Below are 24,509 nucleotides of genomic sequence, written 5' to 3' on the forward strand. Positions count from 1 at the left end.
GGAGGTACAGGCGTGGACGGATGAAAAAGCGATGTCAAAGGTTTGTGGTCTGTGATGATGGTAAAGTGACGACCATACAAGAAATCATGGAACTTAGTAACACCAAACACGAGAGCCAAAGCTTCTTTCTCTATCTGTGAATAATTTCTTTGCGCAGACGAGAGCAATTTGGACGCAAAGGCAATAGGGCGATCATGCGAGCCAACTTTGTGCGCAAGCACAGCACCGATCCCGAAATCCGATGCATCTACCATCAACAAAAGGGGTTTCTGGGGATCGAATGGCGTAAGGCAAGTATTAGAAAGCAACGCCGATTTCAACTGGCGAAAGGCGCGTTCACATTCCGTCGTCCAGACGAACGGAACACCTTTACGGCGTACGCGATGAAGCGGAGCTGAAAGAGAAGAGGCATTGCGCACATTCACTCACACCTTGTGATTCTACATTGTTCAATGGTCTTGCGACGTCAGGACGCAATGCGTGAGGAACAGGGCGCGCTCTGAAAAATTTCGGTTGCGCGTTGACCTTCAGTTCCAATTGTGCTTCATAGTTTTTAGCGCAACCTAAGCCCGGTGCAAAAATGTCTGCAAATTCGTCACACAGCCGAGAAACACTGTCTGGAGGCACAGTCTGATTCACAGATAGGACCTGATTTACAATAGACATGTTAAACAACTTAAATAAATCTAGACCAAATAAGTTCACTGCAGAAGAAGAACGAAGAACGTAAAATGACACTAGTTTTGTTTGTCCCTTGAATGTTGCAAGAAGGCTGCACTGGCCTAACACAGGAATTTTCTGTCCGGAATATGTAGTTAGCTTAACATTTGCGGCACGCAACGGAGGTGCGCCCAGTTGTTTGTATGTGTCGTGATTGAGCAATGAAACTGCAGCTCCGGTATCGAGCTGGAATGGTATCACTTTGCCTTCAAAGTCTAAGTCCACAAAAAGTTTATTGTCCTGCTGACGACAAGAGCGACTGTTGTGTGCAATTGGAACAGACACTGGTACAGAATCACTTGCTAATTGACGTGATTTCCGGCGACTTCGACGCACAGTTTTTGTGGGACGATCACAGTCACTGTTAGAGAAAGTGTCACTGGACGAAGTGGAATTAACGACATGAATGTCCATAGGCGAAGGTCCACGAGCCTGAGTGTCCTTGGTTCGATTCCGGCGCGAAGCAAAGGGCCTGGAATGATTGTGATTGTCTGATCTGAGCTTTTTCTGGCAAACACTTTGAACATGTCCTTTCTTATTGCAGAAAAAGCAAATAGCTTGGCGTGACGGGCAATGTTCACGCGAATGTCTAGTAGCACACCGCGGGCATGATTTCACTGCATTTGTGGGCCGGCGCGGCACCTCTGGGGTAGCACGCGGCGGTCGCTGTGTCGCCGTGCGCGAGGCCCGGTTACCGGGCCGCGCAGCGCGTCCAGCGGGCCGGATAATGTTACACACGGCTGGCGAAGTATCAAAAGATTCCTGAGCACAGTCCAGTGTGTCCTGTCTATCCAATATGTCTATCACTTGTTGAAGGGAGGGATTAACTAGTTTCAAAATTTGCTCCCGTATGCGAACATCAGAAACGTTCTGTGCAATTGCATCACGCACCATTGTATCTGAATAAGAAAGACCACAGTCACATTCAAAGGCACAGTCCCTAGTAAGTCCTTGCAATGTTGCTACCCACTCCCTATTAGTGTGACCGGCCGTACGTTTTGTACGAAAGAACGTATACCGTTTTGCAACCACATTAACTGTTTCTTTGAAATAGGCATCTAAGGCAGACAAAATTTCCTCGTATGACAAAGTTGCTACGTCGCGGCGGGGAAACAATTTCACTATCACACGGTATGTGGACACACCGACACAAGAAAGCAAAAACGGCTGCCGCTCATTACCTTGAATTCTGTAGGCAGCCATGTGAAAGGCGAACTGACGAGACCACTCTTGCCAGGTCTCATCGGCTGCCACGTATGGTCGAAAGGGAGGTGCAACAGCGTTCAGTGGCAGCGGTAGCGAAGAAGCGGCGGCGGCCGCATCGGTGTGCAGCGCACGTTGACCCTGGACGAGCTGTCCAAGGGCATCCAGTAACGCCTGCGTCTGCTGAGTCTGCAAGCGATAAAATTCGGACAGTACATCTGGAGAATGGGGCGAAGCCATGACACAAATAAATGTAAGCAATCAGAAATAAATGTAAGCAATCAGAAAAAGGTCCTTTTCCCTCGTCGCCAATAATTGTAGTGTCGGTAGCTGGACCGACACCGTGATGTTGATTGCTGAAAAGGAAGGCTAAACTAAAGCTGTAGCCGATAGTGCACTCACGGCAGAAAGCAGGCGGGCGTGAAGTCTGGAACATGAGAACTTATGAATGAATAAGAAGAAAAGTATGTAGATACTTTTTACTTAACTTTTATTGATTCCTTGGAATACATCTCTCTTGAATACTCGTAAGCTATAGGCACTGATACAAATGGCTCCTTGTTAGTTCGTAGCCATTAACTTCTGATGGCTATTCTGTCTCTCGGCTAATGAGAGAGAAAGGCTTCGTACAACTGGGCGATAGCTAGGTTCGCGTACAACTGGGCGGTAGCCTGGTTCTCGTACAACTGGGGTCGAGTCCACTCTCGTATCACGAGACCTGCCTTGGTGGTGGCGCTAGGTCTGCGATCACAGTGGCGACACGCGGGTCCGACATGTACTACATGGACCGCGGCCGATTTAAACTACCACCTAGCAAGTGTGGTGTCTGGCGGTGACACCACAGTTTACTTATGTGAAACTGGAATAACATAAAACTAATTCTACACCTCAGACCGGATTTTACGTGCAAAATAATTTTCCACCGTAACTTCCATGGTACTACAGGGAGGTTGGGTTGTTTTTGGGGGAGGAGACCAGACAGCGAGGTCATCGGTCTCATCGGATTAGGGAAGGATGGGGAAGGAAGTCGGCCGTGCCCTTTCAAAGGAACCATCCCAGCATTTGCCTCGAGTGATTTAGGGAAATCACGGAAAACCTAAATCAGAATGGCCGGAAGTGGGATTGAACCGTCGTCCTCCCGAATGCGAGTCCAGTGTCTAACCACTGCGCCACCTCGCTCGGTCGCAAAATAATTTTGCGTATGCTTTAGTACTAGAGCATAGAGCTCCCAGACGATTACGAAGACACTTTACAGCATATTTTTCCGCGCTGCGTCACTTTATAAACTACGTTTTCGCCTCACACCGGATTTTACGTGCGTTTTCTACGTGCACGTGAACAGTAACTTTGAACAACTGTATCTGGGAAACGGGTAAAGATATGAGAAAATTTTCAAGGATGTTCGAGACCAGGATCTTAGTAACACATCGTAAAACTTCTGTGCTGTGCATGCCCGGCTGGGTTTAGGTACCCAAACAACAACCATTTGGGGTGTTTATCGATAAGAGATAAGGATTTTTTAAAAAGATTTCAGCCATTTGCTGTGCGTAGCCTTGATAGAATCCTCAGCTGAGTTTTGGCCCGGCGGTGACGGAGAATATAGAGAAAACACACGTTTGTGGCGTTTTCCGAGGGACCGCTCATGAATAATGGTGCTTCGTAAGTCCCGTCAGATCCACAGTATATCACATCAAATGCAAGAAGAATCAGCTTCTTTGCTCCATTTGTCTAAGCGGGAGGAAGTGTGTAATATTCACAGTTTGATCTTTGAAGCTAAGATAGTCCTTCTGTTGGGTATACAAATGGTGCCTAGTCGAAGGGCTATCCAAACCACCTGTTTTAGCACCAATAGAACCCGAGATATGAGCGCCGGAAAATTCTGTTTTTATGCGAGGCGTTGTGGGACATATTATGTACACATGCCGTCGCATGCACGCCGATAGCAGGAAGAACACTTGATCAAATCTGTAGCTGATTTGCGTTGTACGGCGTACGACATTTAATACCCATAACTACCACGTCTGGAAGCAACGACGACTCTAATCCAGTTGGGCATTAAGTCGAACTGAAAAGAAAAAGGAGCAAAATATCTTTATACGAGTCGCGAACGCTGTCCTGTAGATTAAGCCAATCGAACAAAGTCACCCCTCAAAAAAGAGGTGAACTTATATTTACATAACATCAAATATTATAGTATATATTTATATTAAACTAATAATGAAGTATCAGAACCTAATAAAAACGCTAATGTTAGGAAAAAACCCTGGTAGTGCCAATACGGGAACCACTGCCTTCACCAACAACTCTATAAAAGACAGTGACGCTACTCATTACGCTAAACCACCATCACACCATGGGAATCTAATCATATTATGTTAGTCCTTGCTGAAAACCTTAATCGTAGATATATTACTAATTGAAATTTAATTATAACAAATTGCACCAAGAACAATACGTTTTGGGTGGATCTTCAGTGTGTCGCTGCCTTCAAATAGCCTACTCTCATAATACGCAATTTACAATAATTCTTTTTTCACGAATATGATGTTTCTCAATTTTATTGAAACGAATCAAACAGTTAACAACGGGTTTTCCAGTGATTCTCAATTTGCTGGTGCTCAGAAACGTCATATATACATATAGGCTTGAAATGAATGCCAATATGGCGCCTCACAACTCTGTACTGAAGGGTGACGGCGTGCTTGTGACGTAGGTGGTGTTGTGCCATCTCATTGGTCAACGCTCAGACGCACGCTCAGAATACCTGACATGCCAGATGTTGCTCTGCACGTTCGGAAAGACTCCCGAGCTTGCTATTCCACGCTATGACGTCAGAAACTCGGCACGCTCAACGCTCAACGTTCGGATGCACGGTCCGTGTGCCGACGGCTTTAGGCGAGGCATCTGTCATCATTGCAGCGAGGTCGCTCAAACCTGTCCGATCTCCGGCCTGTCGCACACAACTGTGACTCCTGTATGGTTTTCGTCGTCGCAAAAATGCAAACGAACTTCTCCTTCTCCGTAACAACGCAATGCTTTACACAAGTCTGCGCACCAGAGTGGAAATCACAAAACTTCACTGGACTGGTCTTCCTCAGCCACCACACAGCCCGGATGCCGCACCTTCCGTCTTCCATCTGTTTGTCCCAATGAAGGATGCACTCCATGAGAAGCAGTACGTGGATGATGGGGAGGTTATTGATGCAGCAACGCGTTGGTTCCAAAGTCGATTATTCGTATTGCAGCTGACACAATTGCGCATGTCATACCAGCAAGGTGGCGTAAGTCCGTTGCATTCAACGGAGATTATGTAGAACAATAGGATCTTGTAGCTAAAAGAGTGGGAAATAATATGGTGTATTGGAATCCTGAATAAAATCTTGCTCTCGGAAATAATAAATGTGTCGTATTACTAAGTTTATTTCCTTTCTTCCTGCTTTCTTTCCTTCCATATTTCTCTCATCATTTCCCATTCTCTGTTCTTTCTTCAGTTCAAGAGCTTCATCTGTTTCTAGAGTCTTTCATGGAAACCTTTGAAATCTTCCAGATTCTTTCTGAATGGCAGTCTTTCCTCGATATCCTGTGGGGAAATTCGGAGTCCATTTACGTCCCATACAGTTCTTTTGCATCATGTGTTACTCATTTGTGGTTTACCAAAATAAGTGAACAGTATTTTTGTCAGTCTGTCGGGATTAATGAGCGGTGTAGCACTGGGCACAAGAACCAGTCTTGACCCCGACCTTGATGTCATTCCGGAAATCCTGAAATCAGCATCATCGCTTTCTTATCTGCGGCGTCATATTGCAGCTGACACAATTGCGCGTGTCATACCAGAATCAGCGCGTCATTATTTACGTGGCTATTGTCGGAATCATAGTATTTGGCCACGCACCAAGACAAAGTAGGGGAGGTCAGTGCACATTCTCCTTCCTCTGTTGCATTTGTCTCTGGGTATTCGGTGACTGTAAATACAAATTCAAAAATGGTTCAAATGGCTCTGAGCACTATGGGACTTAACTTCTGAGGTCATCAGTCCCCAGGAACTACTTAAACCTAACTAACCAAAGTAGGTCACACACATCCATTCCCGAGGCAGGATTCGAACCTGCGACCGTAGCGGTTGCGCGGTTCCAGACTGTAGCGCCTAGAACCGCTCGGCCACTCCGGCCGGGCTGTAAATACAGAAACGGTATTTAGATTTGATGGCGGTCAAATCTGGGCCCCTGACGTACGGTACGCTCCTCCCATGTAGTGTAACCACTGAGATTTTCACGTCGAGAATGTGCCATGAATACTTCGATTCGAAAAAAGAAAAAAAGAAAAGAACCAGTCGCGCCTGTGTCAGCTTTGGAGGATAACAACGTCTTGACGTCAGGACAATGTCGACTATCGTGAAAAAAAAAAACAAAAAAACACACACACAAAGAAAGAAACGCTGTCCGAACATGCCTTGAAGGCCCAACGATACCGATCGGTCGCCGTGTCAGCCTCAGCCCTTAGGCGTCACTGAATGCGCATATGGAGGGTATGTGGTCAGCACACAGCTCTCCCGGCCATTGTCAGTTTTAGTGACCGGTGCCGCTACTACTCAGTCAAGTAGATCGTCAATTGGCGTTACAAAGGCTGGGTGCAGCCCGCTTGTCAACAGCACTCCGCAGACCCGTCCAAGTGCTAGTCAAGCCCGACAGCACTTAACCTCGGTGATATGTCGGGAACTGGTATTACCACTGCGGCAGGGCCGTTGGAATCGTGAACAATGTTGTCTTCAGTACAGAAGAATGCTGAAGATTAGATGGGTAGATCACATAACTAATGAGGAGGTGTTGAAAAGGATTGGGGAAAAGAGAAATTTGTGGCAAAACTTGACTAGAAGAAGGGATCGGTTAGTATGAGATGTTCTGAGGCGTCAAGGGATCACCAATTTAGTATTGGAGGGCAGCGTGGAGGGTAAAAATCGTAGACGGAGACCAAGAGATGAATACACCAAGCAGATTCAGAAGGATGTAGGTTGCAGTAGGTACTGGGAGATGAAGAAGCTTGCACAGGGTAGACTAGCATGGAGAGCTGCATCAAACCAGTCTCAGGACTGAAGACCACAACAACAACAACAACCCCTAGTAGAGTGCTGGCGTACAAGTTGTCATTGGCGATCTTCGCTATGGAAGCAGGTTAAACGGATTGTATGTTAATGGGGGAGGTAGCTCAGTTATTTCATTACGCAGCAAACTCTTCATACCTAAACGAATCTGAATCGTTAGCCAGCAGCACTGTGATCGTATTCTGGTTGTACTGTATCTAAATAATAATGTTTATGTTCAGCCAAAAAGAAATGTCGCAGCTGCATCTAATAGTTTTATAGGCAACGAAATATACCACTAATCTTATCCATATGTCTATGAGTTCTGAGAAATTAGGATAATACGTGATGGAGCAACGCTGGGTAATCATTTAGTATGTTACATAATAGAAATAGCAAGTGTATTCAGGTATAAAATGCCGTAGATCATGAAAAGTAGAAAAGAATACTCACTGGTTGCACGATGGTCACAGTACGGTAATTACACTACTGTTTGGAAAAAAGTGGAACATCAAGACCGAGAGATGTGATCACAATGAAATTTAATCCACTGATTAGGGAGATGACACTACACAAATAATTAGCATTACAGAGCTGTAAATGCCTGTGACTGTGGGAATTCAGCTCGGAGTAGCGCACTACGTGCCGCATTCAAAGCTGCTGGAGATCGTGGCTTGGAATCAAAGAGCACCTGATTATGGTGATGGGAAATACTCTGCCACACGGTTTGTAGGCGCGTCCACAAAACAATAACTGTGACTACGGGAGGACCTGAACGAACAAGTTGCCGACAATATCCCAGACATGTTTGATGGGCGACATGTCAGGCGAACGGGCTGGCCAGGTAAGCAATGGTATTCGTCGTTCTTCGAAGAAGGCTTGATCATTCATCGCCACATGTGGCCGGGCGTTTTGCTGCTGAAATATGGGACGTGGAACGTCTGAGAAAGGGGCAGTGCCTCGAGCTGTAAAACCTGATGCAGTGCTATCTGTTCAGATTATCCTCAAGCTGTAGGAGGCGAGATCGTGTGTTACAGGCAATGGCGCCCGAAACCATCACGCTTGGCGTTTACTCGTTATGTCGCTCAACAATACATTCTGCCCAACTGCATTCACCACGGTAGCGTCAAACGCGTAAGCGGCCATCACTGTAGGACAAGTTGAAGTGGGATTCACCCGAAAACACTATATTTTAGCACTCAACATGTCAATGTCAAAGTTCACGGGTACATTGCTGTCCTCGATGTTGGTAGATTCTGGTCATAGGAAGCCGATGCAATGCCATGCATGAAACCAGTCCAGCCCTCAGAAGACGGCGTCCAACCATCGTCGCAGACATGCCCACACCCGTTGCACTCTCCAACGTCGCGCAAACACTGTTAACGAAGCTGTTCTACCCGCTACGGGCAAGCAGATAAGATGGCGGCCATCTCGCGCTATTATCACATTGCGACGTCCGGTTCCCTGTCGGAGCTGTGTACGGCCCTCTTCTACCCACTGGTTCAACATACGCCTGTGTATTGAAGCAGCATGCCCTGTACGAGCCGCAATGTCACGCAACGATGGACCCAGATCGTGGAGACCAATCATTCTACCCACTCAAATGCCGACATTCCAAATGGTTCAAATGGCTCTGAGCACTACGGGACTTAACTTCTGAGGTCATCAGTCACCTAGAACTTAGAACTACTTCAACCTAACTATCCTAAGGACATCAAACATATCCATGCCAGAGGCAGGATTCGAACCTGTGACCGTAGCGGTCGCGCGGTTCCAGACTGTAGCGCCGATATTCCACCCTGGGATGTCGGCGAGGCATAGTTGCACATGGTTACACGTTACCAATTTGTATGACGGCTCCGCACTGACTTAGCGTTGCACAGCCCTGACTTTTCCGGTCACACAAAGGAGGGCGATGTTGAGCCAACGTGCACCCCACCTCTCTGTCATTTAAATAACTTATAAACGTTCTGCTATTCTACTTGTCTTCTTATCGCGGCTTGTTGCAGACCACTGCTTGTGAGTGTTTTACTCATAACAAACTGTAGCGTACTTTCATGAAAGGCAGCTGATAATGACAAAGATGATGAACCGCTTAGTTTAATGCAGAAATAAAAGTTAGTTGCGGAATTTTCATAAACATTTTTCAATATCAGTACTATGACAAAATAATAAACGAGGAGTCTAAATGCTGACCGAGCGAGGTGGCGCAGTGGTTAGCACACAGGTCTCGCATTCGTGAGGATGATGATTTCCCTAAATCGCTTCAGGCAAATGCTGGGATGGTTCCTTTGAAAGTGCACAGCCGACTTCCTTCGCCAACATTCCCTGATCGACGATATCAATGACCTCCCTGTTTGGTCTCTTCCAACACATCAATCCAATATAAATGCTGACTTAATTATGCTAAAAATACTGACTTCCTACTGAGGTTAATAAGAAGGTTTTTTTTCTTTTGAGGGACAGTTTGCACTGTTTAAAATAATCTACTTTTATTGACACCATACATACTGCATATGAGCATCAATACATTTATTAGCTACTATTGTGATTTCGACTGTATGTCATTTTCAAGTATACGTACGAAATGCCGTGGCACACATAAGCAATACTTCTGACGAACAAGATTGTTGAAATATTGTTTGTGTGTGCCACGGTATTCGACATAAGCTTGAAAATGACAAACCACAACCGCTTCTAATAAATCTATTGACCCTATTTCATGTTCGGTACAAACAATTAATTACCGAAGAAAAATATGTGTAAGAAACCTGTCCCTTGTATTGCTTCGTTTGATAGTTGTATTTCCAACAGATTTTTCTCACATATAACATTGCTAATGTGTAGCACAGTATTCGGTAAGCGCGCTTGGAAATTACAAACCTTACAAATTTCAATCGTAGCTTATAATTTTACTGTCACTTATAATCAGTACTTATTACGTTCAAAAATTTTATAAAACTGTTCAATTGTGCTTTATTTAGATTCATCAGGGAAACATCTAGAGGAGAATTGCAAACACATGGCTACTAATTCAGAGGAAAAGTATTGAATTATGTCTAGAGTCTTTGTTAACGTCGAGTATAGATTTAAGTGTCAGGAACTCGTTTCTGAATGTATTTGTATGGAAGTGTAGCCATGTATGGAAGTGAAACATGGACGATAAACAGTTTGGACAAGAACAGAATAGAAGCTTTCGAAATGTGGTGCTACAGAAGAATGCTGAAGATTAGATGGGTAGATCACATATCTAATGAGGAGGTGTTGAAAAGGATTGGGGAAAAGAGAAGTTTGTGGCACAACTTGACTAGAAGAAGGGATCGGTTGGTAGGACATGTTCTGAGGCATTAAGGGATCATAAGGGACCACCAATTTGGTATTGGAGGGTAGCGTGGAGGGTAAAAATCGTAGAGGGAGACCAAGAGATGAATACACTAAGCAGATTCAGAAGGAGTAGGTTGCACGAGGTACGGAGAGATGAAGAAGCTTTCACAGGATAGAGTAGCATGGAGAGCTGCATCAAACCAGTCTCAGGACTGAAGACCAAAACAACAACAACAACATCTACAGCTAGTGGACTGACATAACGGCAAGCCGGAAATTAGGTTTTCAAGAAGAATTACATAACCCAGTTAAGTCAGGTTCACACACATCAAATCACAGCATGCAACCAGCGGGTTTCGTCAATAAACAGTGAAAGTGATTATCAAAGTTAGTATATGAACACAGCAAGTCTTAAGTCAAGAAGAAAACAGCAGTTTACTAGTAGAGGAAAATTTTTAGCGAGATGGGTCGTAATATTGGAGATAAAAATTAATAAGCTAATAGCAAGCACATACACTGTTAAACAGTCAGGTCATGATAAAAAAGTAGCACGCAAATGGATATCGGGAGAGGAACAACAAGAAAAAAGTTTAACTTAAGGCCGTGACACGAAAACAACGTGGGGGCAAAGACACGAAGGAGCATCCCGATAACCAAAAATAACCTGAGACCTTCTGTAGACAGAAGGTGACATCTTTGAATATATCGTCAGAGATGCTGAAACGCAAAAATACTAGCAGAATGCTGAAGCGAATTTCACATTGTAAGGCAAATAATACGCAATTAACGCAAAAAGTCCACTGCTTAAATCAGAACTGTTATCTATTCGTATTGGTAGAATTCATGGCTAATTTGTGACAAACAGGCTATCTACGTTTGCTGTCTGACGTATTAAAAATACTTCCCGTAACACTTTTACGGAATAAAGCCGAGCTTTTAAGAAACCATTTATGTTTATTGTACTGAGTTAACAAGACTTTGTTGGGCTCTTCAGTCAACAAAGAAATGACTTCACTGTAACTCTGACCATCTTCATGGGCACGACGACTATATTTTGCTATTACAGATAAAAAAGATGACGAAAGTAATAACACTGAAAACGTCATTCCCAATATGATGGCAACTTTGGTACCTACGTCAGAAAATCTCTTAAATAATCACTTCTGAGAGCGAATTAGGAAACTATGTCAGTACAGAGAGTAGCCGCAAAGGTGATTTGGAAATAAATGTGCAACTCAATAACAACAGGTTTATAAGGCGGTCAAAGTCCGAAAAAAAAACTTGTCGTTGATTGTACCCGACCATGATAGTACATGACGCTTGTTGTAAGAGAGATTTGAGTAATTTTTCCATAGCTCCATACACAAATCGAAAGGACAGAAACTAGCTAAAATTGTTACGAAGTAGTCTTCGTTGTATACAACATGATGGATTCCTGAATATGTACGGGAGCGGTTAAAATGGTCACTATAAGGGAAGCTTACCGCTTACATATTTTGAAACTTCATACACTACTGGCCATTAAAATTGCTACACCAAGAAGAAATGCAGATGATAAACGGGTATTCATTGGACAAATATATTATACTAGAACTGGCGTGTGATTACATTTGCACGCAATTTAGGTGCATAGGTCCTGTGAAATCAGTACCCACAACAACCACCTCTGGCCGTAATAACGACCTTGCTATGCCTGGGCATTGACTCAAACAGAGCCTTGGATGGCGTGTACAGGTACAGCTGCCCATGCAGCTTCAACACGATACCACAATTAATCAAGAGTAGTGACTGGCGTATTTTCACGACCCCGTTGCTCGGCCACCATTGCCCAGACGTTTTCAATTGGTGAGAGATCTGGAGAATGTGTTGGCCAGGGCAACAGTCGAACATTTTCTGTATCCAGAAAGGCCCGTACAGGACCTACAACATGCGGTGGTGTATTATCCTGCTGAAATGTAGGGTTTCGCAGGGATCGAATGAAGGGAAGAGCCACTGATCGTAACACATCTGAAATGTAACGTCCACTGTTCAAAGTGCCGTCAATGCGAACAAGAGGTGACCGAGACGTGTAACCAATGGCACCCCTTACCATCACGCCGGGTGATACGCCAGTATGGCGATGTCGAATACACGCTTCCAATGTGCGTTCACCGCGATGTCGCCAAATACGGATGCGACCATCATGATGCTGTAAACAGAATCTGGATTCATCCCAAAAAATGACGTTTTGTCATTCGTGCACCCAGGTTCGTCGTCGAGTACATCATCACAGGCGCTCCTGTCTGTGATGCAGCGTCAAGGGTAACCGCAGCCATGGTCTCCGAACTGATAGTCCATGCTGCTGCAAACGTCGTCGAACTGTTCGTGCAGATGGTTGTTGTCTTGCAAACGTCCCCATCTGTTGACTCAGGGATCGAGACGTTCCTGCACGATCCGTTACAGCCATGCGGATAAGATGCCTGTCATCTCGACTGCTAGTGATACGAGGCCGTTGGGATCCAGCACGGCGTTCCGTATTACCGTCCTGAACCCACCAATTCCATATTCTGCTAACAGTCATTGGATCTTGACCATCGCGAGGAGCAAAGTCGCGATACGATAAACCGCAATCGCGATAGTCTACAATCCGACCTTTATCAAAGTCGTAAACGTGATGGTACACATTTCTTCTCCCTACACGAGGCATCACAGCAACGTTTCACCAGGCAACGCCGGTCAACAGCTGTTTGTGTATGAGAAATCGGTTGGAAACTTTCCTCATGTCAGCACGTTGTAGGTGTCGCCATCGGCGCCAACCTTGTGTGAATCCACTGAAAAGCTCATCATTTGCATATCGCAGCATCTTCTTCCTGTCGGTTAAATTTCGCGTCTGTAGTACGTCAGGGGTAAAATACAGGGAGCGAAAGGCTATTTACAGTTTGTACAGAAACCAGATGGTGTTTATAAGAGTCAAGGGACATGAAAGGGAAGCAGTGGTTGGGAAGGGAGTGAGACAGGGTTGTAGCCTCTCCCCGATGCTATTCAATCTCTATATTGAGCAAGCAGTAAAGGAAACAAAAGAAAAGTTCGGAGTAGGTATTAAAATCCATGGAGAAGAAATAAAAACTTTGAGGTTCGCCGACGACATTGTAATTCTGTCAGCGACAGCAAAGGACTTGGAAGAGCAGTTGAACGGAATGGACAGTGTCTTGAAAGGAGGATATAAGATGAACATCAACTAAAGAAAAACGAGGATAATGGAATGTAGTCGAATTAAGTCGGGTGATGCTGAGGGAATTAGATTAGGAAATGAGACACTTAAAGTAGTAAAGGAGTTTTGCTATTTGGGGAGCAAAATAACTGATGATGGTCGAAGTAGAGAGGGTATAAAATGTAGACTGGCAATGGCAAGGAAAGCGTTTCTGAAGAAGAGAAATTTGTTAACATCGAGGATAGATTTAAGTGTCAGGTAGTCGTTTCTGAAAGTATTTGTATGAAGTGTAGCCATGTATGGAAGTGAAACATGGACGATAAATAGTTTGGACAAGAAGAGAATAGAAGCTTTCGAAATGTGGTGCTACAGAAGAATGCTGAAGATGAGTAGATCACATAACTAATGAGGAGGTATTGAATAGAATTGGGGAGAAGAGGAGTTTGTGGCACAACTTGACAAGAAGAAGGGACCGGTTGGTAGGACATGTTCTGAGGCATCAAGGGATCACAAATTTAGCATTGGAGGGCAGCGTGGAGGGTTAAAATCGCGAGGGAGACCAAGAGACGAATACAGATTCAGAAGGATGTAGGTTGCAGTAAATACTGGGAGATGAAGAAGCTTGCACAGGATAGAGTACCATGGAGAACTGCATCAAACTAGTCTCAGGACTGAAGGCCACAACATCAACAACAGTACGTCATCTTCGTGGTGTAGCAATTTTAATGGCCAGTAGTGTATTATAAGGTAACACATTAAATATATACAAGTAATACAATATAGACCAACATGCATTATTCTGAGACTCTACACAGAGAGCCCTATCCCCAACCTAATGGAGTTAAGTGGCTAGTGCGGCAAAACGCTGTCCAGTCACGTCAGTGCGATACAGATACGTTAATGTGACCACCTACCAAACGCCTCAATAATGACATTTTGCAGCGAGGACCGCTGTGAGATGAGCAGGAAGAGAGTCAGTGATATTCTGCAAGGTACCGACAGATATGTGGAGCCTCGCCGATGTGTCGTGTCCGCAGCTCGTGGCCTAGTGGCAGTCCGGCTTTCGCCGCCGTGCAGTGCGGACGTGTTGCTGTTTCCGCCTGCGAAGCGCACGCGCTCGCTGTTGTTTACATTTCCGCGGCCGTCACTTACGTGTCGCTTACGTGAACTTGAACCATGGCCAAACGTTTTAGAAAATCCACTTTACGATTCACCTTCTGCAACGACTACGCACGACCAAAGGCCTTGGAAGTGGAACGCTTCCTACGCGACGTTGCTAAGATCCCAGCTTCCGATATCTTGGGCATCCATTTGTCCATATTAAACAGTAGGGTGTACGTCAAAGTCGTCAATGACGCGGTATGTGAACGAATACTTCGTGACACCAACCATGGCTTACGCTTTTGCCACGCCGACGGCAATGTCGGAGCGGTCACCGTCGACCATGCCGGCTTAGGAATGCGCACCATACGAGTTTTCGAACTCCCGTTCGAGCTCCCGGTGGAAGACGTTATCGCGGCTTTCCGCCCATATGGCACTGTACATGGCCACACTGCCGAACGCTGGGCGCAATTCCAAACGTACCCCGTTCTTAACGGTGTACGGCAGATCACCATCGATCTCCATCGCCACGTGCCATCTTACCTGCAAATTAGCGGTGCCGCGCGGTTGTCATATACGACGGCCAACCCAAGACCTGTTCCGGGTGCGGCAAAGAAGGCCACCTCAGATCTGAGTGTCTTCAGCGACGAATCACCCAATTGCCAGCCTCTACCGTGACACCTCCGGCTCCGACGACGGTTTTACCGGTCACCTACGCATCGGCGCTCTCTTCTCCTCCCACCGGCCGCCGCCCGTCGGCCCACGTACCGGTGACCCTTCCAGCTGCTACGGATACCGCCGGGGCCAGCACGTCGCGCTCGAAGCCTGACGCTACTCCGGCGCCACTACCAACAGCGACGACTTCCGACCCCCACCCGCACGACCATATGGACGCCCCGTCAATTGACGTTCCCGCGACGGCCTTCCTCTCGGAGCGACGCGACTCTCTCCCGTCTTCCGACACGGAGGGACGAACCCGCAAACAACGTTCACCTAAGAGGCGCCAGAGGCGGCGCCATACGGTCTCGGAACGAGACGGATCACCTCCCCCTGATGCTGCAGAGGCCGTCCGACCCGACGAGGCCTCGGAGAACCTACACGACGACACGAATGACGACAACATAACGCCGACTGTGGCTGTGTCGATGCCTACTCTACTGGCTCGCACAGGTGCTCCTGAACCAATGGACTCCACCGCTGCGACTGCCGCCGAGACGTCCTCCGCCCCTACGACCGACGTGGAACATACGACCATCACCACGACAGCGCCTTCAATGGTGTGGAGTGACGACGTCGATGAGGACCCGGACCATTCTTTGGGGACAGAGTTACCCCAGATGGAAGCATCGTTACGCCGCTGATAACGCCGTCAGGTGGCGTACGGCACGACTCGCCGTTGCCTCGCCCCTCATTGTTCTCCGCCGGTGGAGTACCCCTCCACGGCGGGGTACGGCTCCAAACCTACCGAATAGCAACGATCAACACTAACACCATTAGCTCACCGGTGAAACTTCAACTGCTGCGAGAGATGATATGGGCGTCAGACGTCGATCTCGCACTACTACAGGAAGTACACTTGGCCACACTTCCAGACGTCGCGGGATATAATACTTATCCTTCTCCTGGTGACCACCTGGGACGCGGCGTAGCTATGTACGCCAGAGAAGGCATTCCAGTGACCGATCTCACGTACCTTCCATCTGCCAGAGGCATGGCCGTCACCGTCATGGGGACGCGTATCGTCAACATTTACGCTCCGTCAGGCTCCACCCGCAGACGCGACAGGGCCCTCTTCTGTTCAGAAGAAATCGCTCCTTTGTTTCTTGGCCGCTGCGACCATTACTTGCTTCGGGGTGATTTTAATTGTGTCTTGCACCCTAAAGATCAAGTGCCCCACTACAACACCTGTCAAGAACTGCGTCTTGTCGTCCGAGATCTGTTGCTCCGCGACACTTGGGAAGTTCAGCACGGCGACGCACCTGGACATACTTACCAGACGAGTCACTCCGCGAGCCGCCTTGATAGAATTTACGTCTCTCGGGAACTCACACCTGCAGTCCAAGGTGCAGAACTTTGGCCCCTGGCCTTTTCGGACCACTGCGCCTACATCTGCAACATTCTCTTCCCCAAGCAAGTGGTCTGGCGGAGTCGTGCACCGTGGAAGCTAAACACCACCCATCTTAATGATCCCGAATGTCTTCAACGTGTTACCGAGACATGGGCCACCTGTGAACGTCGCTTACCTACATACTGCACGACCTTGACCTGGTGGCTGGAATGTGCCAAACCTGCCATTCGACGTACTTTGATTCAGTATGGAAAGGAAGTAGCTGCGTGGCGCCGGCACACTACCGACTATTTCTACGCCGTTCTCCGCGACCTGGACGCCCAACCGCCCACCCCCGACACCCAGAGGTAACGCAGCAGGATTAAGGCGCAAATTGTAACGTTGACACGCCGTAGACTGCAGGGGGCTATGGTGCGAACCCGATGTCAAGATTCGGCGGAACAAGAACATCCCACCATGCATCATATCGCCTCCGATAGGAACCATCGACGACAACAACTCATCACCGAGATCAACACCTGTCACGGCCAGCACGTCACTTGCCAGGCCGAAATCGTCAGTGCCTTTGTCGACAACTACCGCACAATGTACCAGGAGGAGACCACCGACAACCACGCTGCGGAGTTTGTGTTACCACACGTAACTCGCACCCTCACCAACGACGAAGCGGACGAGATGATGGAGCCAATTACGCGTGACGAAGTCCACGACGCCATCAAAAAAGGCGCTCTGAATAAGTCACCTGGTGTCGACGGATTGCCGATAGAATTTTATCGCGCTTTCCTCACACTAATGGCGTCACGGTGGACAATGATGTTCCACGAACTGCTGACGATGGGGAACGCCGTACCGCCGTCCTTCGTCACGGGACTTATTATACCCGTCCACAAACCGACACCAGGCGTGACGACAGCACATTACCGTCCCCTGACCTTGCTAAACGCAGACTATAAAATTTTTACACGCCTACTGGCAACGCGATGCCGCAAGGTCCTGCCTAGCATTCTATCCCCGGAACAGACAACTCCGGGCGGCTCAGTTAATATACAAACGGCCACAGGAGAATGTCGCGATTTAATTGCACTGGCAGCGGCGTGCAAACTCCGCGCCGCAGTGGTTGCCATTGATTTTGACAGCGCATTCGACAAAGTGCGGCATCTTTTTCTCTTCTCAGTGATGAACCGTATGGGTTTTCCACCAGCCTTTATCGACGTTATCCGGCGCCTGTACGGCACAGCTGAATCGCTGATTCAGGTTAATGGCCGTGTGGCGGGACCAGTGGCGATCCGGCGTTCCGTACGGCAAGGCTGCCCACTTTCGACCCTACTCTATGCCATGAGCCTGGAGCCACTCATCGGGAATCTGACTAGCCACCTTTCTGGTCTCACCTTGCGACAACACAATTTTAAATGTCGTGCGTATGCGGACGACCTCCTCCTCTTGATCCGCTCACGGAGCGAAACACACACGGTACTTGATTTGATATCAACGTACGGCACTACAGCGGGCAGTACCATGAATGTGGCTAAATCCGCGGCGATGTCCATTGGACGCGGCCTCTCACACGCCGACTTAGCACCTCTCCCGTGTGTACAAAAACTACGATACCTTGGTATTATTTTCATCTCCACCGTGCGCCGCTCCGCTGCCATCAATTTTCGGCGTGCACTGCAAACTATCCGCACGACGGTGAGACAAAATCTTCTCCGACGACTCGATTCTTTACAACGTGTCCAATACCTCAATCAACATGTGGCGTCCAGGATGGTCCACAACGCACAGGTCCTTCCGCTGCCATCAACAATTGGACGCAGCCTCCAGGCTGCCTTCGGATACTTCCTTACGGCCGGTACGCTCTTTAAGGTCCGCTACGACACGCTCACCCTTCCCACGCGAGCGGGAGGCCTCGGCCTTGTCAACGTGCGACTCCGAGCGGCGTCCTTGTACATGTCCACCATGCACAAGCGGTGGCACGGGGGCACCTCCCTTACGCGCAGCTTGCTGGAAATTCTTGTACCCGCAACCATAACACCACCAGTACCAGTAGGACACATCAAACACCATCTGACGCACATTTCTGATTTCATCGTCGACTTCAGTTACGCTCACACACACTTACCGACCACTCGTTCTCCTCAACCTAAAGATTTTTACACCCCACTGCTTCGTTCCATATCCAGCAACAATATTGAAGTGAGACATCCGTCCAAGCGGCGGCCCACGGTTTGGCGTCATATCCACCAGCCTTTTCTTCCCTCCCACGTCCGAGCAACATGGTACCAAGTCGCAAATGAAAAATTCGCCACAAATCATCGCCTTCACGCCATCGGACTACTGGACTCTCCACTTTGTTCCATTTGCCACCTCGTGGATGATGATGTCCATCAACTGACTTGTGCTGCCACCAGTGACGTCTGGAAACTGGCCCGACAGTTCGTTGCCTGTTACCTCCGTGTTCCGCCGGACTCGATTGACCCATGGACTTTTATCCATCCCGAGAATACTTATTTCCCCGCCGCCAAAAATCATGCGATTGTATGGGTCAAGGGATGGACAATCACCTACATGTATAATGATGGCGACAAATCACGCCTTGATTTCTGGCAGTACTTACAAACCGCCCACAGTCAAGTCGAACACCGACCGCGCTACCGCGCCTTCTTCGCCAATTACCTACATGCGATCTTTACGTCACCCCCGCTCAGTTGGATGGTGCCACACGCCGACAACACTCCCGCCCCCCCCCCCCCCCCCCCCCTGCTGACATCTGAGACTCCCCGCGCTACTTTATATATTGTAACCCACAGTGGAGTAGGCGCATGGACACGCGCCTCCTTTCGTTTATGCACTATACCAGAACACAGTGGTTTTTCCCTCACTCCACTGTATATTGCTTCACACCTCTTGCTTACATCAGGATCATTATTCTTTTTTTCCTACACCTTGTTCATAAAAACAAAAAAATTGCTCGCCGGGCACGAGTATAATGTCTTGTGTTATTTTCGCCGGAAGGAAGGCATTTCTGTTGTATTTAAGTTTGTACCAATAAAGATCTTTTGTTAATTTACCCTGTTCCTGCTAAAAAAAAATCTTAATAAAAAAAATAAAAAAAAGTGGCTAGCGCTGCAGCCTCTGGATCAAGGGGTCCCGGGTTCGATTCCCAGTCGAGTCAGGGGTTTTCTCCGCCCTAGGACTGGGTAATTTTGTTGCCCTCATCATTTCATAATAATTCGGGAAAGTGGCGAGACTGGACAGTAGGAAGATTGGGCATTTATACAGGCCCTGATAACTATGAAGTCGAGCGGCCCACAGACCAAATATCATCATAGTCCAGTGTTATGTCCAACTGAGCTACGTTTCTCGGTTAAGAATCCACGGCGTGAAAAGCCTGAACGAGGTGGTCCCACAGATTCTCAGTTGGGTGTAAATCCGGGAAGTTCACCAGTGAAGTGTGGTCAACTCATCCTGGTGCTCTTCCAACCACGCACATACACTGTTAGCTGTGCCACTCGTTGCATTGCCCTGCTGGCAGAAGCCATCGCATTAAAGAAGAACAAGCTGCACGTAGGGGTGGACATGTTCCCCAAGGATAGATGGATATTTGTGTTGATCCGTTGTGGCTTCCAGAATGACGAGATCACAGACGAAATGCCACGAAAACATTCCCTATCCCATAACCCTACCTCCTGCTGCCTGGACTCTTCTGACAGTTGTTGCAAGGTGTTTGCTTTCAGACGTTTCACGCCATACACGCCAACGGCCATCTGTCCGGTGGAGTATAATACGTGATTCATCTGAAAAGGCCAAGTGTCGACTCTCAGTGGACGTACAGCTGCGATATTGGCGTGGAAATTCTAGCTTTCGTCGCCGAAGAACAACAGTCAGTATGGGTGCACGAAACAGGCTCCTGCTGCAGAAGCTCATGAGCAGCAACATTCATGATTTTGTGTTTAGGGTAGTTGCAGAAATTGAAGAGATTGACAAGATGACGATGATGATTCATTTTTGGCGCTCTCAACTGCGCGGTTATCAGCGCCCGTACAAATTCCCAACCTTTGCTCAGTCCAATCTCGCCACGTTCATGAATGTTGATGAAAACACAAACAGCCAGTTGTCTCGAGGCAGGTGAAAATCCCTGACGCCGCCGGGAATCGAACCCGGGACTCCGTCCTCGGGAAGCGAGAACGCGACCGCGGGACCACGAGCTGCGGACAGGGATGGACAGCCAAACAAATGAACAAGTATAACGAGAGTCTGAAATTCTTTTGCTGAACTATTGACGGTTTTAAAAATTAAGCTTTAGATACGTCTGGATATGTTTTCAGTTTGGAATTACGGCAAAGAGATGTTGACTTTTAATGTGAAATCCATTCAAAAACTGGAGTTGGCAAGCGATTAATGCAGAAGTACATATCACGCAATGCTAGGAGACACTGGAAAACAAAAAAATGTACAGGGAACAAAATGGTTCGGAAGACGTGTTTATGACGATAACAAAAATGAATTGGAGATTGGCGGCGCATGTCACCAGTCGAGAGGGTGGTAGGTGGTGCAAGGAGACTATTCGGTGTGGGAAGAGACCGAAACGACGATCTACTTGAAGGTATGGAGATGGCGCTGAAGAACACGTAGAAGCAACGTGGTTCTAGGGAAAACTCTAGAAACGGGCTTTATCCCGCAGCTAAAGATGATACAGATGATTTACTCAAATGTTCGAGTTTTAAGGCATTTACGCGTTTTGCCGTTTGTTTTAGGAAGCTCCTCCCTGTTTGCTCTATATGGGAAGACGAGCAGGCTTCAGGTGAATACTTGTACACACCACTGCATTACTACACTATCAAAACAAAAGTATCCAGACACTAATATATAACCAGAATCGACCACTAGATGTCACGAGAGGCGGACCCGGCAGCGTAATTGGAGGCGCAGAGTACTGTGTTGTCTGTAGTGAAGCAGTAACAGCAGAAATTGTCCGTCAGGATGACTCAGTAGGTGTTAACAGAGCAACAGTTACATCAAGTTTCCTTTAATTTACGTCTATGGTCACAATCTTTCCTGTTTAACAGACTACCGGTTTCGGTCTTTAATGACCAACATCAGATCTGTCTCATAAAATCAAATTTTATGAGACAGATCTGATGATGGTCATTAAAGACCGAAACCGGTAATCTGTTAAACAGAAAAGATTCTGACTATAGACGTAAATTAAAGGAAACTTATTACATATACGGGTCACTGGTTTTTTTTAGCGACGATGTCGCAGCTTGTAAAAGTTACATCAAGGACATATCGGCCACTCTGAAGCTGCCCAAGTCGACCGTTGGTGATATGACTGACGCTAAGGAACAACAGTGCTAGACCAACAACCGGTACACCTTATGTACTGTCGGACAAGGGTTGCCGGACACTGCGGAGGGCGTTTATAAAAAATCCCTTGAACTCAGTGGAAGGAATCACTCCTAAGTATCAAAGTTCTACCAGTAGTCCAGCTAGCACAATGATTACGGGTAAGGAGTTAAAAATAATTGTGTACAATGGTCGAGCAGATCCGTGCAAGCCACACATTTGTGTAGTCGGTGACGCTTGAGGTGGAACGAAGAGTAACGCCACTGGACAATGGACCACTGGAAACGAGGGATTTGGAATGGTGAATCTTGCTATAACCTATGACAATCCGATGGAATGCTTTGCGTTTGGGAGTGCCTAGAGAACGTTTCTCGCCATCATGTGTAGTGCCGACAATGAAGTATGGAGGAAGTAGTGTTACGGGTTGGGGATGTTCTCCGTTGTTGAAGATGTGGTCCCCTTATCGCAATTACGAAAATTCTAAATGCGGAGTGATATGACCACGCTTTACAGACATCGAAAAAGTTCAAAGAAGAGCAGCCCGTTTTGTATTATTGCGAAATAGGGGAGTTAGTGCCACAGACATGATACGTGAATTGGAGTGGCAATAATTAAAACAAAGGTGTTTTTCGTTGCGACGGTATCTTCTCATGAAATCTCAATCACCATTTTTCTCCTCCGATTGCGAAAACATTCTGTTGGCACCCACCTACATAGGCAGAAAAGATCATCACGATAAAATAAGAGAAATCAGGGCTCGCACAGAAAAATTTAAGTGCTCGTCTTTCCCGCTCGCCGATCGACAGTGGAACGGTACAGAGACAGCTTGAAGGTGGTTCATTGAACCCTCTGCCTCGCGCTTTATTGTGAATAGCAGAGTAATCACGTAGACGCAAATGTAGATGTACAGCTTTGTGCACTGTGTGCAGCAGAGGAACTTTTCGCGGACGATGACTGTATCAGCGTGACAACGCACCCTGTCAATAAACCAGCATCTGTGAGGCAATGGTTTGTGGACAGTAACATTTCTGAAACGGACGAGCCTGCCCGAATTCCCGACCTGAACCCAATGAAACACCTTTGGGGTGAGTCAGAAAGTCGGCTTCGTTCGAGACCTGAGTGTACATCAGTACCTTATCTCGTTTCAGCTCTTCAAGAAGTACGAGCTGCCATCCTCCCACAGACATTCAGACATGTCACTGAAAATGTACCCTGCAGAATTCAAGATGTCAAAACCGAAGGGTGGACAAACGCTATATCAATGTCCACAAACGGGGGTCTGGACACTTTTGATCAGATAGTCCAATTGTCCAGTTTGTAGAAAAACTGGTAATTAAGGGACTTGACAAAGTTTCACATGTCACGTCACACTTGGCCGAGAAATTTTCAGCTGATTTTAGATGGCCTGACTCAGAACACACCCCACCTTACTACTATTTTATCTTTTACAATAACTCCTCCTTGATCTGAAATTTCCCCAATGCTGACGTAACTAAGCAGAACCTAGCCATAAACATAAGAATTGTTCTTTATTTTGAATCGAAGTTGTTGATAGCACTGATCCAGCTCGTAGTTCCCCCCCCCCTCCCCCCACCCCCCAATGTATCGTATCTTGCAAAGTATATTGTAGATTGTAGGCAGCACGGTCGACAGATGCGTCAGCTACGAAAACAACTTAATTAACGAGCTCAGCTCTTTGAGAGGCTGACATATTTCTACAAGTTACAAAGGTGGAAAAGAAGCTACAATGTCATCCACAAGCGAATTACACTAGCAGTAATCTCAGCCACAAAGACTGTGAGCTGGTGGCAACAGATGAGTGATCTAATAATTCCTTTTGTTATCTCTGAGCACTGTAACTGACATACGTCATTACTGTACTATTAAGCAAAAAATGCGTAATTTAACGTTGTCTCGTCTCCTTTTCAGGAGCAGAGGCCGATCCCAGAACCCGGAGAAAACGGTAAGACTCTTTTGGATATGACCTGCATCTATATTTGATTTCAATGTTGAATGTTCAGCTAGAAATAAAATTTATATTTCTAACGGGAATTTCAGTAAAAAGGACTTTTCATCTCTTTTCTCGAGTAGAGAAAAGGGCTATTGTACCACATGTGTAAGCAATTTTTGTCCGTTGTTCAATTTCATCTGCTTGCTTGTTATTTTAAGTGTACAATTTGGAATCTCGATAGTTTGGTGTGGAAAATCACAGAAGCGGCACTCTCTGTTCTTCTAGTTATCATAAAACACAGTCAAAATATCCACGGGTGTGCTGCCGGTCTATAGTGTCCAACGGTCACAATATTTCGGCGATCATACATGTCGCCATCATCAGGTGAACTGACGGACTGAGCTCCTGTGAACGTGCCGGCACGGAGATCCGTACGCTATGGCTGCTCAGAGGGAGCTGCCTGAGCAGCCATAGCGTACGGATCTCCGTGCCGGCACGTTCACAGGAGCTCAGTCCGTCAGTTCACCTG

At 46.9% G+C, this 24,509-nt stretch overlaps 1 protein-coding gene across 1 annotated transcript in view; it reads left to right on the forward strand.

The window, feature by feature from the left end:
* The window catches only part of LOC124805149 (sorbitol dehydrogenase-like), a 112,166-nt gene that overhangs the window by 13,605 nt on the left and 74,052 nt on the right, over positions 1 to 24,509 (forward strand). The window contains exon 2 of the mRNA XM_047265620.1: positions 23,959 to 23,992. Coding sequence (XP_047121576.1) covers positions 23,959 to 23,992 — 34 coding nt within the window. The remainder of the gene's footprint in view (positions 1 to 23,958; positions 23,993 to 24,509) is intronic.

Source organism: Schistocerca piceifrons, chromosome 7 (genome assembly GCF_021461385.2).
Source record: "Schistocerca piceifrons isolate TAMUIC-IGC-003096 chromosome 7, iqSchPice1.1, whole genome shotgun sequence".
In the NCBI taxonomy this organism is placed as follows: domain Eukaryota; kingdom Metazoa; phylum Arthropoda; class Insecta; order Orthoptera; family Acrididae; genus Schistocerca; species Schistocerca piceifrons.